The sequence below is a fragment of the Bufo gargarizans genome, chromosome 5 (assembly GCF_014858855.1).
Source record: "Bufo gargarizans isolate SCDJY-AF-19 chromosome 5, ASM1485885v1, whole genome shotgun sequence".
NCBI lineage: Eukaryota > Metazoa > Chordata > Amphibia > Anura > Bufonidae > Bufo > Bufo gargarizans.
Genome location: NC_058084.1, coordinates 37,520,061 through 37,535,484, shown reverse-complemented (window position 1 = coordinate 37,535,484; position 15,424 = coordinate 37,520,061). Strand labels below are relative to the sequence as shown.

The window sequence follows — 15,424 nt, the reverse complement described above, 5'->3', positions numbered from 1 at the left end:
ATCACTATCTGATCGGTGGGGGTCCGACACAGGGACCCCCGCCGATCAGCTGTTTTGAGAAGGTAGCGGCGTTCCTGAGTGCGGCAGCCTTTTCACAGCTAACCATGCACAGCGCCGTACATTGTATAGCGGGTGTGCTTGGTATCGCAGCTCAGCCCCATTCTAGTGCTCCTAGGCCACGTGAATGGTGACTGTCACTGGCCTAGGAAAAGCAGAGAGAAGGCCGTGGCGCTCACAGTGCCTTTGAAAACAGCTGAGCGGCGGGAGTCCTGGGTGTTGGACCCCCACTGATCAGATACTGATGACCTATCCAGAGGATAGATCATCAGTATAAAAATCTCAGTAAACCCCTTTAAAATGCTTATTTCAGTTTATTACTGCTTTTAAGTAAAATATTTGACAAGAAATTTGTTACAGGTTCAGTTCTAACAAATCAATTGGCAGATTGACATTTCGGGTAGAAATAAATTTGTCCCGAATCAAAGGTGCCGCAATTGCCCTGAAAGGTTGTGTATGGTACTCCTAGGACTAGTAGTCAAAGTGACAGTGACATATATGTCTATGGGTAAACGGGTGGTAGCCGATGGTAACAAACTGCCTGTGTAATAACACACTGCACTGTCTGATTTTTTTTCTTTAACCACTTGCCTACCGCCGCATGACTTTCTACGTCGCGGCGGTAGGCTCTTATCTGTAACCCGACGTATAAAAGCGCACCCTGCTACGAGCGTGCATTACATTGAAGTTGAAAGCCGTCAGGGAGCGCCAACCTGCTGGCTTTAAAATGAAATGTCAGCCTGCAGGCTGGGAATTAACCTCTTCCTGCCTTGACTGTGGCAGAAAGGGGTTAATTCCCTTAAAAAAGTAAATAAAAAATAAATAAAATAATAAAAAATTTTTATAAAAAAAAGAAATAAAAAAATTAAAAAGATATAACAATAGTTACTAGTATTAGCAATAGTAATAAAACTACATACACACCCATACAAACATCCCGCCACTTTTTCGCTCATAAAAAATAAAATAAAAATATATATTTATTATATTTATATATATTTATTCGTTTTGGCAATAGTATAGTGGAATTTGTATGTGTAAAATATACAAACATACACACATTTGTTTATTTTAAAAATCTAGGTATTTTTTTCTGCGTAAAATATACAAACGCACGCAAAAAAAAATACTTAAAATGTCCATTAAAAAGTGTCACTTTGAAGGGGCTTGTAGCGTTTTGGTGCTGTACAAGATTTTTCTGGCAGTACGGTGCTATAGAACCAGCAGTAGAAAAATAGGTCCCCAAAATGGTCTCCAGTCTTTTGAAGTCTTACGGCAGGCCCAGCCAGTAGATAAATTACATAAATAGTGCTTATTTTCAGAGTACAAGAGTACGGGACTGGTTTTAGAAATGTTTTGTCTTGAAACCTTTTGTAACAGTTAGAAAAAAAATTGATAAGAAAGGAAAAATATAATTTTTTCATAATTTTCTGAGTTTTTCCTTAATTATTATTTTTTTATATTGTATCCATCATCTGATGGCACAAAAGAAAGGTCTAAGGCAGTGATGGCAAACCTTTTAGAGACCGAGTACCCAAACTGCAACCCAAAACCCACTTATTTATCCCAAAGTGCCAACACATCAATGTAACCTGAATACTACAGTCCTGTATAGTATATCTTCCATGTACTTTATCATTTAGCTATAATAGCCTGCCTAGATTCAGTGCGCTGCCTGTGCCGTTCATAGTGTTCCCTGCGCTGATGAATGGCAGGCATATTGGTACACAAAATACTTTTTCCAGGGTGCGGGTGCCCACAGATAGGGCTCTGAGTGCTGCCTCTGGCACCAGTGCCATAGGTTCGCCACCACTGGTCTAAGGTGTCCCAAGAAAAATAATATCAAATACATGTAGGCTGGCGCAGAAATTAATCAGTTATTTACAGTTAGATAGACGCATTGCTACAACTGATAAGTAAGGGGTATAAACAGTGGTGTAGCTATCAGGGAAGCAGGGGAAGCGACTGCTTCGGGGCCCAAGCTTAGGAGGGGCCCCGAAGCAGTACTGATAATTTTTATTAGATCTATAGGCTTCCCCTACCTACTGCTGTGCTGTACTTTACAGAAGCAGGTACTACATACAGCAGCAGCGCTGGAGCTCCTCCCTCTAAAGGTCCTTGCTCAGTGAGGAGGAAAGAGTACAAGTGCTGTCTCCTCCTACTATGGCCGTTCCCACTCTGGGATCGGCAGTATTGTCTGGCACACCACTTGCCAGTACTGCTTTTTGTTTTCTATTGGCTGCCAGCTTACTAGGACACTTGCTGCCAGCCAATAGCAGAGCATTATGGGATCAAGCTCAACCCCAGCATGTAGCTAGTGTACAGCAGGCTGGCTGCTCCTGCACACAGAGCTCTATAATGCCTGCCCCCCTCCTGTGTGTCCTGTTCTCTGACCACCCCATAGTAGGTTACTGATTAACCCCTCCACTGCTGTCCCTGAATGGCACAGAGGGGTAATGGCACCTACTTCTCCAGGCTGCTTGTGAGCACCAGACATCAGCTGTCTACGGGAAAGGCAAGTGTCTGTGTGTAGAAATAGGTGTATAACTATGTTCATGTGTGTGTGTTTATGTGTATATATATTTATTTATATATGTGATGAGCTCATGTATAAGTGCGTCCATGTATGTGGTGACTGTGCATGAGTGCGTCCATGTATGCGGTGACCGCGCATATGAGTGCTTCTATATATGTGGTGACCGCATGTATGTGTCACGGCTGAGAATGGGGAAAACCCTCAGCCGTGCGGTATCAGCAGATGGAGTCGCTGCAAGGCCAGGACAGAGAATTAGGGAGCAGGTCCCCTCCTACACATCCCTAATTCTGACCCTGTCTCCTATCCGTATGAGCCAACCCTGAAGGTAGGAGGACTCATACTCCAGAACCTGATATTCCTGCTCGCCCTCAGGGTGGCCCTGGACTAGGAGCAGGGTAAGACGACCCGTTCATCCTAGACACGGAGGAACAGGAGTCTCACTGGCCAAGCTACATAGAAAGGGGAAACATAAACAGACATATGGCAATGACAAGTAAGTGAGACTAGTACCACACTTACCTGCCACAGACACACAACCTGGAACCCACGTGCAAGTGCTGCTATCCACAACCAACACCAAGGAAACAGCACACAGCAGACATCACACGGGAACCCGCTAAACCATATGCTGCAAAAACAGATAAACCATAAACTAACACCAGACATAACGTTTTTGACCACCAGGGTGGCCCTCACTGGCAGATGGTAAATAACCAGGAGGATGTCTCCAGCAAGCATGGCTGAAGTACCCTCTCTGACTACTGCCTTCCACTGAGGCTTTATAGGGCCAAGTAGCCACACCCACAGTCAGACACACCCAGTGCACACACACACTAGGAAGGAATTTAACCCTTCCAACACCAGGGAAGGGAAGACATCAACTTAAAGGGGAAGTGCACACAACACATATAACACCCCGTGCACACCGATAAAAGGCACACCCTTTAAGGAGAGATTGCCAGGTGCAACCACATGCACATTGCAGCAAGCTGCCTAGCACAGCTCAGGCTGCTTTGCTGCGACATAAACAATGTTGCCAGCGGCAACCACAGGTGAGGCAACATACTTCAGCCCTCACCTGTGATTGACAACCAGACCAAAACCGCTGACAACCGCATGCGACCACAAGAGTCACAAGCATAACCATGGTCGTGACAGTATGAGTGTGTCTATGTATGCGGTGACCGCGTGTATGAGTGTATCCATGTATGTGGTGAGCGTATGCATGACTGTGTACATTAAGTTTGGGGGGGGGGCTCATACAAAAATTTGCTGTGGGTCCCAGTCAGTTCTAGCCACGCCCCTGGGTATAAACACTCTGGTAATTAAGTGGTTAATTAAAAAATGTTCAAAAAGTTATCACTTTTTGGTGGCAGATGTCTTCTTCTCTGTTTTCTGACCTGTAAAATGGTGTCCACCGTTTTGATTCGTCTGAATCGAATCGCAACAGATTTAGATTTGGCTGGATTATACATTTTTGGGAAATTCGAGACGGATTTGGTTAGTTTAGGATCGATTTGCTCAGCTCTAATAGTGACATATCAAATGTTTTGGGGTCCAAGTGCTAAGACACCCGGGGATCACTAGAACGACGAGAGAGAAGAACTCACATAGCGCACACTTTCTCCTCACTTAATGAGATAGAATCGAGACAGTCTCATAGACTTTCTATTGAGTCCATCTCGCTTCCGTCTCCTGCAGTGATGAGACACAGTGCTTTGTGTGAGTGCTTCTCCCTCTGTTTTCTAGAAATCGGTGGGGGTCTTGGCACTCATACCCCCAGCTATCAAAACTTTTGATATGTCTGATGACATATGAAATGTTTTCCCAAAGTACAGAAATTGCGTTGCAGGATACAGCAGCAGCTCAAGGTTACGTTCATATCAGATACAGCTCAGTAGGTTATACACACACATCTTTATAGGTAATTACACACAACATTACATATGTATACTGTAATTAGGCCCTTGCTCCTAATCCACCTAATCTTTTTGAGATAGCACCTTGCTTTACATGGAGATAACAGAGGGCAGGGATGACTTTCTGGAACGGTTGGTGTTGCACCTGAACTTCCTATACCTGTCACTAAACAAGATCCGTTGTCTTTTTACCAGTTGGTTAAGTGAGTGGTTTAAATTTCCTCCTAAAATACACAGCTGATAGAACATCTTTAACATCTTGCTGCACACGTTAAAGGACCTCAGCCTCGTAGGGAAGTATAACCTGCTTAGTCCTTCAACATGTGACTTCCAGTTCAACTTCTTGTCAACGTGCAGACCCAGATATTTGTAGGTCTCCACGGATTCTACCTCCTGTTTGCTAATTGTTAGTGGTGTACAGTCGACCTTCTCACGACCAAATTTTACTTGCATCTCCTTGGTTTTTGAGACATTGATGACCAGTCCATTAGACTTGCACCATCCTACGAACCCATCCACCACCTTCCTGCATTCAGACTCGTGTCCCTCCGTGATGCAGTCAACTATCACTGAGTCAGAGTACTTCTGCAAGTGGCAGAGTTCGCTGTTGTACTGGAAACAGTGGCGTAACTAGAAATGACTGGGCCCCACAGCATATTTTTGAATGGGGCCCCCCTCCCCCAGTAATTTTTTCACAACCCCTTCCTTTCATGCCGCCCCCATTCCTGTGGCTAGTAAAGATCGCTCTCTCAGACCAGGCCCGGCAGCTGTTCCATCTATTTTGTACACTGTCTATACTGTTACTGTATATTATTTCATTGTGTAATACTGTTGAGGGGGCCCTGACAAAATCTTTTAGTCCTCCTCCTCCTGGATGGGCCTTTCTGGGTCAGGGCCCCAAAGCAGCCGCTTCCCCTGCTTCCCCTATAGTTACGCCCCTGACTGGAAATCAGCTGTGTACAGCGAGAATGGGAACTGAGATAGTACTGTTGATTTGGCTAATAGACTGGCACACGATATCTGGTGATAAGTAGAGAGCAAGGTGCATTAAATATATCTTGGTTTATTTTCCTTATTATAATAAAAATATGTACTGTAAATAAGAGATGATATAGTAAGAAATATATATATAGAAAAAGGATAAAAGGGCAAAAGATGGCACAAAAATATATTAAATAAAAAATATAAAAAAATGATGATAAAAAGTAATACACGAGACATGAGAAGGCGCTAGGGACAGCAATAGGAAAAACCTAATTGTGAAAAAAAAATGAGAAAACGATTTATAAGTGCAGGGGAAGGATAGGGAAGAATCATTTCACAGCATCTTAGTGCAGGGAGGACATCAGAAGGCGCTAGGGACAGTGATAGGAAAAACCTAATTGTGAAAAAAAAAGTGCAGGGAAAGATTATTTGGGGATACAAATAGCCATTAGACAGCTATGTTATTCCAGCAATTTCTTCATGGGGTGCAAGTGCTATGTTAAAAAGCATTTAGTGGCTTATATCTGTGGAAAAAGAAAAATATATATATGCATTTCACTGTTATTGGTGGTGAAAGCATTTAGTGTTGTATTTCAGTACAGAAAGAAAAATATATACGCACTTCACTGTTGCAGTTATTTGTGGTGAAAGCGTTTAGTGGCCTATTTCAGTACAAAAAGAAAAATATATACACATTTCACTGTTGCAGTTATATGTGCTGAAAGTGTTTTGTGGCCTATTTCAGTGTAGACAGAAAACTGTATATGCACTTCACTGTTGAAGTTATTTGTGGTGAAAGCGTTTAGTGGCCTATTTCAGTGCAAAAATAAAAATATATATGCACTTCACTGTTGCAGTTATTTGTGATGAAACCGTTTAGTGGCCTATTACAGTATAAAAAGAAAAATATATTAGTCGCTTTTAGGGCTGTTTAAGGGTACTTTCACACTTGCGGCAGAGAGATCCGGCAAGCAGTTCTGTCGCCGGAACTGCCTGCCGGATCAGGCAAAACGTATGCCAACTGATGGCATTAGTAAGACTGATCAGTCTTAAAAATGTCTGATCAGTCGAAAAAATGCATTGAAATGCCGGATCCATCTTTCCGGTGTCATCCGGCAAAACGGATACGGTATTAATTTTTTTCACCTTTTTTTCAGTCTGCGCATGCGCAGACCGGAAGGACGGATTCGGCATTCTTCTATTCTGAATGCCATATCTGGCACTAATACATTCCTATGGGAAAAAATGCCTGTTTTTTTCGCCGGAGATAAAACCGTAGCATGCTGCGGTTTTATCTTTTGCCTGATCAGTCAAAACGACTGATCCTGATGCATCCTGATTACTCTTCATTCAGAATGCATAGGGATATGCCTGATCAGTTCTTTTCCGGTATAGAGCCCCTGTGACGGAACTCTATGCCGGAAAAGAAAAACGCAAGTGTGAAAGTTCCCCTTAATTTGCTTTTAATTTATTTAGTTCAGCGAAAAGTATGTCAGACAGAGAAGTACCAGGCCAAGCACAGAGGAGTGTCAGAGACCTAAATGTTTCTGGCGCAGGCTGAGGTTGCAGCAGAGTAAGGGGGCGTGGCAGCAGGAGTCACAGTAAAAGGCCTGAGCTCCCGGTGTCATCTAGCGGTCGTGTCTTGACCAGCAACCCAGCGGTTCTTGATTGGTTAACTCGGTCATCCACTTCATGCCAAGTGACATCAGACACCCCCAGCCAACAGTCGGTGGGTTCGTCAGACACAACCCTTAGTTGGCATGGCCCAGGAGCTGGCCCTGTGTCCTCACATGTCTTCAACCTGCCTCCCTCCTTTGCTGTTCCCTCACCCACAGAAGTATTGTATGCTGTGGGCTCAGCTCCACTATGTAGCGAGGATGAGCTACTAGAGGACAGTCAGCAGCTACTGCCTTAGATTCAGCTAAAGATACCCGGTCTGGGTCATCATAAATCAGCCCCAGGGCTCAGAAAAATTCATCCACCAATCGGAGAGACTGCGAACCGATCGGCAGAGAAAAAGCCCAGGACTGAGCATAACCTTTTAGCAGAGAAATGATAATCCCCACTCTTTGATTTTCGTCTCCAGATGAAATCGAACGCAGACGAAAACATAATTTACAGGACTCCCTGAACCAAATAAAGTTATCACTTCCCCTGGAAAACCTATCTGGGAGAGCGACCTTTGGTTCAAGGCTGACCTGGTTCCCACCAGAGTATCAACAGCTTCCATTTTGCACGGAGCAAGGGAAAAAAAATTACGGTATGGGCGGTTTATAATGTCACGGAAGGTGAGGGAAGGAAAGCAAACCAAACACCACTAACAGGCAACAAAACACCTGGCTAGGCCCCACAGCTAAGGAACAGGGAATGGTCACCACCTGACAAACCCTAAGCCTTTCCCTCACTGCTAACAACATGAACAAATCCCAATGGTAGAAATGTTCATGCACTGGAACCTAATCCTTGCTGCAACTGAAACAGACCCTCAGCTAGGGAACAGGCGATAAGACAACCGGTTCCTTGCAAGAGATGAAGGAACCAGTGTCTTCCTAAGGCCTAGCCAGGAAATACAACAAAAGGGAAGAAAAGAGGACTTATCTCAAGACAGACTGGGATCAGGAGATCCACCAAGCATCAACAGAGAACTCCAGAAGAAACTATAAACCGCAAGGGTTATAGTGAGAGGCAGGTATAAATAGCATCACTAACAAACTAAGGAGCAGAACCTGTGAGGGGGTGGGATCCTGCCCAAAGCTACAACAAAGCAATCTGTCAAACAGGCTCACATGCCGCAAGTCTGACAGACCTTCTCGGATCACTCAAAGGGCAGGGCATGACAGTAGTGTAGGAGCACACAGGCAGTGTAGATACAATGCTAAAGCACTGTCAGGAACAAATGCTGAATAAACACAGGCAAAACGCAGAAGAATAACAGAGGCACAAGACTTTAACACCTTTGCTGGTCACTAGGAACCTTAAAGCTCGGGCACCCTCTGTCTTAAATACCCAGGGAATCCTAGCCATTGACTGGGAAAGGATTTGGAAGCATGCACACAGGCCCTAAGGAGACAGAGGCTGAAGCACTATGCAGAAGCATGGAAGCAGCAGCATGGTTGGTGAGTAGCACGGCTTCCATGCCTGCAGGTGAGAACAGGACAGTGGTGGCCAAGGACAGCTCTCCTTACATCATGGCAACCAAATGCTGTTCACATCAGCAAGAAAAAGCTTCTTGCATGTTGGAATTTGCAAGACAGTGTCTGTTCTGACAGTACAGCGAAATTTTCTGAATACATTTGGTAATAGAAACTGCATTTTGTATTGGGTGAATTAATTTGTAACCACTGGCCGTTTATGTTATGGGAAATATTAGGGCCTTCTAAAAACTTCAGAAGTAAAAATGAACATAATTCGACTAGTATAGAATTACAAGTGCCACAAAATATAGTATGACGTATCTTACAAATTTGATGACAGGCTGGTGTTGAAGCTACCTTTCACCTCAGTGGGGTCAACCACCATAACATTACAATCTGGGGTTCTGGCAATCCTACCCTGGGTACCACCAATACCATCTACAAAGGGGACTCCATGTTCCCGTTGCTTAACTGCAACTGGCGTCACGTTTACTTGAGAGGGACATATAATCGTAAAAACCTTTTAAAGGGTAAGGGATACTCCAAACGCTGAACTTGTCCGTTGCATGTGCGTCTGGTGTCTGGTCACTTTGTGGGCCCCATTCTTTAGATAGGAGCGGGTTCCAGAGGTGGACCCATACCTATTTGACATTGATGGCATATCCTAAGGAAATAGTATCAATATCCCAGATAGGACAACACCTTTAATGGGGTTGTGCACCTTTGGGGATTTGGCAACCCCCCTCTTTGTCAGATCTGCGAAGAGAGCCATACTTACCTGCTTCCTGCCATTGGCTCCTGATTCCTTCTCTTCCAAGTCTTGGCTTCCCTACTTGGCTCGTAGTATGTAAACTTCTGTTTTGATGCTGCTGCAGCCAATCGCCGGCCACAGAGATGACCTTCTCCCCTTGTGTCACTTGACCAGCTGGAACAGGTCACCAAATTGAAGTTTACAGCCTGGGAGCCGAGCGGAAAACCTGATGCCGGGAAGAACAGGAGTCGGGAGCCAATGCTGGGAAGCAGATAAGTATGTAAACCTTTGCAGGTCTGACAAACAGGAGGGAAGGGGTGCTTTTTTTCTTTCTTCTATTAGCCTATTTACTCCCCTTTGGCTCCACTTCACTGTTCAAACAAAGCCACTTGTGATTGAAGTTCCTTCTGTTCCAAGTCTCTTCCTGACATCAAAGTCTTTCTTGTCTTGCATCCAACCAGAAAGCACCTGAGCACTATATAGAGTGACTGATATAGATCCCATAGGGAGAATACACAGTCTCTGCACCATCCAAGGGGAAGAACGTATCAAAATATGTTGGATCTTATTTTTTATTTTTGTCCCTAAAAATTTGAAGCTTGCAATAAACGTCACCGTCGGCATGAAGGGATTAGAAAAAGCCTCCCTGGTCAGTGACAAATCAACAAAGATGTATTCGCTAACTATCAACAGGTAACATGACTTTACTTATCTACTTCTTAAATGACTAACATCAAAATATAAATACAAAAACACTAGAATTTTGGTTTCTATTTAATTTAAAAATCCATAGTGATTATGCAATCTACCATCTATTTTTGTGCACATGTTAAGATTACTTACTATATTATTATTTATTTTGTTACATTCAATATATTTGAATTTTAATTAATTTTAAAAATAAAAAGCTATTTTTAGTTTAAACTGTTAAAATGTAATTTGATGTTATTTAGAATATAAATAATCATAAATCTGACTGTAAAATACTGCACGTTATATACATGCAATGTAAGTAAAACACGTTGATTCGGACGAGGATCTGTTTATTCATTTTTTTTTTTTTTAGCATTATGAACAAAATTCCAGTCTACAATATATTTATATGTTCAGTGAAGCCCCTCCAAAAAAACAAACCTCATTACTCAGATCAGATTTCCTGTGACATTTTCAGTTCCACCATATATTAGGCATACTGACCATCTTCTGTCTATAGACTCCAGACAGACTCTGGAGCCCAGGAGCAGCCCCGTTCTCTCTTCTGCTGAGCCACCTGTGCCCCCTCCCTTACTCCTGTAATGGTAAATTCTGTTGTATAGGAGTGAATAGTGAGACAAGGAGACAATTTCTCCCTGTTGCACCATGGCTTTTAACAAAATATACATCCAGATGGCACAAGGACAGTTGAAAATGGTGCAGGTTCAAAGTTTGCCCTATGGTAATCCCAGCCCTTCTTACATGTACCATTATGAAAGAAAGGGAATGTAAAGATTGCCATAATCTAATGTCTATACCATTCTCCACCTCTCCAACAGAAGTAGGAAAATAAAAATGGAGCAAGGAAACCCCTAATTACATGATAAGGGACAGGTGTTACCTCTCCAATAGCACCATGTACCATAGTGCAGCACAAAATACCACCCAGCAGCGCGAACTGCCACAGTGCAGCAAAAAATACCACCCAGCAGTGCCAAACACCACAGCTGACAGCAGCATTGTTACCCCTCACTGCTCCTCCCCCACAGACAGCAGTATTGTTACCCCTAACCACCCATCCCACACTGACAGAAGCATTGTTACCTCTAACTACTCCTTCCCCACAGACAGCAGTATTGTTACCCCTAACCACCGATCCCCCACTGACAGCAGCATTGTTACCCCTAACTACTCCTCCCTCATGGACAGCAGCATTGTTACTCTAACCACCCATCCCCCACTGACAGCAGCATTGTTACTCCTAATCACTTATGCGGACTGGCAGCACTACTATCCCCCTAACCACTCCTCCCAAACTGAAAGCAGCATTGTTACCCCTAACCACCCATCCCCCAGTATAAGCAGCATTATTAGCCCTAACTACTCCACCCCCACTGACAGCAGCATTGTTACCTTTCACTTGGGTGCTTCTCCCTCCAGAGTATCAGAATGGAAATGGTCTGCAACCATTTGTATTACTCTGGGTGTTCTCCATACTGGGGGTAGGGGCTAACTCAAATTTGGTACATCTTCTGCGCAGATGGTTTGAGCAGCCAGTGAGATAGGAAGGTGTCAGCGTATAAGTCCCTTAGGGCTATGCATTAGCTTGCAGCCTCTACACATCAACGTTACTGTACTTGGAGCATTATTGTATGTCCAAATGCCCCTTTAACAGTGTGGTGTAATTTGACACGGCAAAGCCGCACTTACAGTTCCTTGAGCAGGTACTTGGTGCTTTTTCTTATTTCCTGATCCACTCCAGAACTGGATCCTACAGATACGATACTCCTGGGGTCATCACTGCAAACCTCTCCTTCGTGCTGCCGCCAGTCTCCACCATGAGCCGGTCCATTCCCTTCCAGATTTAGCAGAGATGATTCCTTGTGGTTTCCCGCAGCACCAAGCACAGCCTCCGTCTGCTCACTTCCTGCTTCTAAAGGAACCTCCTCCCCTTATACAGGGAGAGTGTGATGCCATAAGTCATTTGCTAAGTGCAGTGTCAAACCTGTATATTCAGTTTGCTAACATACTTGTAAGGGTCCAAAACAGCCCATAAATTAGCTATTTTCCAACTTTGCAAACTAAATAAACTATTAGTATTCCTCTGATAGACAGCATCAATGTAGACTTTTATCATCTTATCCTTTGCTGCCATCTACTGACCAAAGTGAGATGTTGCAGTAATTATATAATTTACAACATAACAGAGTAATACATTTAAGGTTCCTTGTCCCACATCATCACACGAGTGCTGTACTCACCCCTCCTCCCTGGTCTCCTCCAGGCCACACTGCACTGTTAAGGATGTAGTGGGCGCACTATGACCTGACGCTGCAGGTAGTAAGGTGGCAATGCAGTGTGGGAAGGAGAAGACCAGGCAGAGGTCAGGTCACACAGTGGAGGGTCAGAGTGAGGAAACAAGCAAAGTTTAGTAAATGGGCAGACAAACAGAACAGCACACCTTCGCAGGAACTAGCAAGCTAGATAACCTATTGCTCAGGCAGAGAATGAGACAAATAGCATGGCATATATAACAGAAGCTGATTAACACATTGCAAACAGCTGCATGCAGAACCAAATGAGGGGTTAAACCTTGCAATACTGCAGAATGAGGTGAGGGTCAATGAAGAATATCAAAATACATTTTCCCCAAAAGACACAAAAGGGACAGGTGCCTGGCCTGCTACCTGAGTGCCAGACCTGTGACAGACACAGGGTGAGTGGAGTGGCTCTTGTGTCCATCTGCAGTAGTGGGTCAGTGAGAGGCACGGGCTGCAGACATAAGATATATAATATATCTGACTGTGGATTAGTAAAGTCCAAACCCTTGAGAGATGGTTTTGTAACATTTTCTGGCCTCGTGAACATCAACAATTCTTCTTCTGAGATCCTCAGAAATCTTTTTTGTTCATGCCATGAAACACTTCCACAAATGTGATGTAAAGATTAGATTTAGATCCTTGTTCTTTAAACAAAACAGGTCACCTACTCACTCCTGATTGTCATCCCATTGATTGAAAACACCTGACTTTAATTTCACCTTCAAGTGATCAGCTAATCCTAAAGGTTGACATACTTTTGCGACTCACATGCATGGATCAATGACCAGATCTTATATTTTTGTCTTAATTGATTTGGTTATCTATCTACTTTTAAGATGTGTGAAAAAATTATGTGCATTCAGGTCAAATGTATGCAAATATACAGAAAATTCTGAAGGGCTCACAAACGTCGAAGCACCCATGTATGTATCAGATTGTCAGCTGGTCACACCAAAAATGGCTGACAAAAAGGGATTTTCCATCATTTTAATATTGTTGGCCTAGAGCAAGAAAGGCAAACCTGCGGCTCTCCAGCTGTTGCAAAACTACAACTCCCAGCATTCCCAGACTGCCTATAGCTCCCAGCCTACAGCAGGGCATGGTGGGAAATGTAGTTTTACAACAGCTGGAGAGCCACAGGTTGGCCATCCCTGGCCTAGAGCTACTGTAGAACAGATGATCAGCAGGTTGTAGGTGTCAAAACGCTGCCAATCAGATACTGATAAATAAAAGGGAGCTCGTCTGCATTCGGTCCGTGCGGCGAGCGGATGGACACAAGGCGCAATTTACAACCAAATTTTGGATACAAAGTATTTTTTATTTTGCAAAGACGACGCGTTTCGGGGTACACAGGACCCCTTTATCAAGTCTAAAAAACACAAGGTTGATACAATAATATGAATAATTAATGAGAAGTTCTTAATAGTTGGAGGGGGATAGCTAAAATATATATATACATTTAAGGTCATTTCATAAATAAATGCATCAATAAATAGAAGATTAGATTGAAATAAAAAATATATAAAATGTATATAAAAATATATACAGTACAGACCAAAAGTTTGGACACACCTTCTCATTCAAAGAGTTTTCTTTTTTTTCATGACTATGAAAATTGTAGATTCACACTGAAGGCATCAAAACTATGAATTAACACATGTGGAATTATATACATAACAAAAAAGTGTGAAACAACTTAAAATATGTCATATTCTAGGTTCTTCAAAGTAGCCACCTTTTGCTTTGATTACTGCTTTGCACACTCTTGGCATTCTCTTGATGAGCTTCAAGAGGTAGTCACCTGAAATGGTCTTCCAACAGTCTTGAAGGAGTTCCCAGAGATGCTTAGCACTTGTTGGCCCTTTTGCCTTCACTCTGCAGTCCAGCTCACCCCAAACCATCTCGATTGGGTTCAGGTCCGGTGACTGTGGAGGCCAGGTCATCTGGCGCAGCACCCCATCACTTTCCTTCATGGTCAAATAGCCCTTACACAGCCTGGAGGTGTGTTTGGGGTCATTGCCCTGTTGAAAAATAAATGATGGTCCAACTAAACGCAAACCGGATGGAATAGCATGCCGCTGCAAGATGCTGTGGTAGCCATGCTGGTTCAGTATGCCTTCAATTTTGAATAAATCCCCAACAGTGTCACCAGCAAAGCACCCCCACACCATCACACCTCCTCCTCCATGCATCACGGTGGGAACCAGGCATGTAGAGTCCATCCGTTCACCTTTTCTGCGTCGCACAAAGACACAGTGGTTGGAACCAAAGATCTCAAATTTGGACTCATCAGACCAAAGCACAGATTTCCACTGGTCTAATGTCCATTCCTTGTGTTCTTTAGCCCAAACAAGTCTCTTCTGCTTGTTGCCTGTCCTTAGCAGTGGTTTCCTAGCAGGTATTCTACCATGAAGGCCTGATTCACACAGTCTCCTCTTAACAGTTGTTCTAGAGATGTGTCTGCTGCTAGAACTCTGTGTGGCATTGACCTGGTCTCTAATCTGAGCTGCTGTTAACCTGCGATTTCTGAGGCTGGTGACTCGGATGAACTTATCCTCCGCAGCATAGGTGACTCTTGGTCTTCCTTTACTGGGGCGGTCCGCATGCGAGACAGTTTCTTTGTAGAGCTTGATGGTTTTTGTGACTGCACTTGGGGACACTTTCAAAGTTTTCCCAATTTTTCGGACTGACTGACCTTCATTTCTTAAAGTAAAGATGGCCACTGGTTTTTCTTTACTTAGCTGCTTTTTTCTTGCCATAATACAAATTCTAACAGTCTATTCAGTAGGACTACCAGCTATGTATCCACCTGACTTCTCCACAACGCAACTGATGGTCCCAACACCATTTATAATGCAAGAAATCCCACTTATTAAACCTGACAGGGCACACCTGTGAAGTGAAAACCATTTCAGGTGACTACCTCTTGAAGCTCATCAGGAGAATGCCAAGAGTGTGCAAAGCAGTAATCAAAGCAGCAAAAGGTGGCTACTTTGAAGAACCTAGAATATGACATATTTTCAGTTGTT

General features: G+C 43.5%; 1 protein-coding gene across 1 annotated transcript in view; it reads left to right on the top strand.

Moving 5' to 3' along the window:
- The first annotated feature begins 9,845 nt into the window (after positions 1-9,845).
- SLC30A8 (solute carrier family 30 member 8) overlaps positions 9,846-15,424 on the top strand; it is a 123,843-nt gene continuing 118,264 nt past the window's right edge. The window contains exon 1 of the mRNA XM_044294795.1: positions 9,846-10,074. Within this exon, the coding sequence (XP_044150730.1) occupies positions 10,004-10,074 (71 nt within the window). The 5' untranslated portion in view covers positions 9,846-10,003. The remainder of the gene's footprint in view (positions 10,075-15,424) is intronic.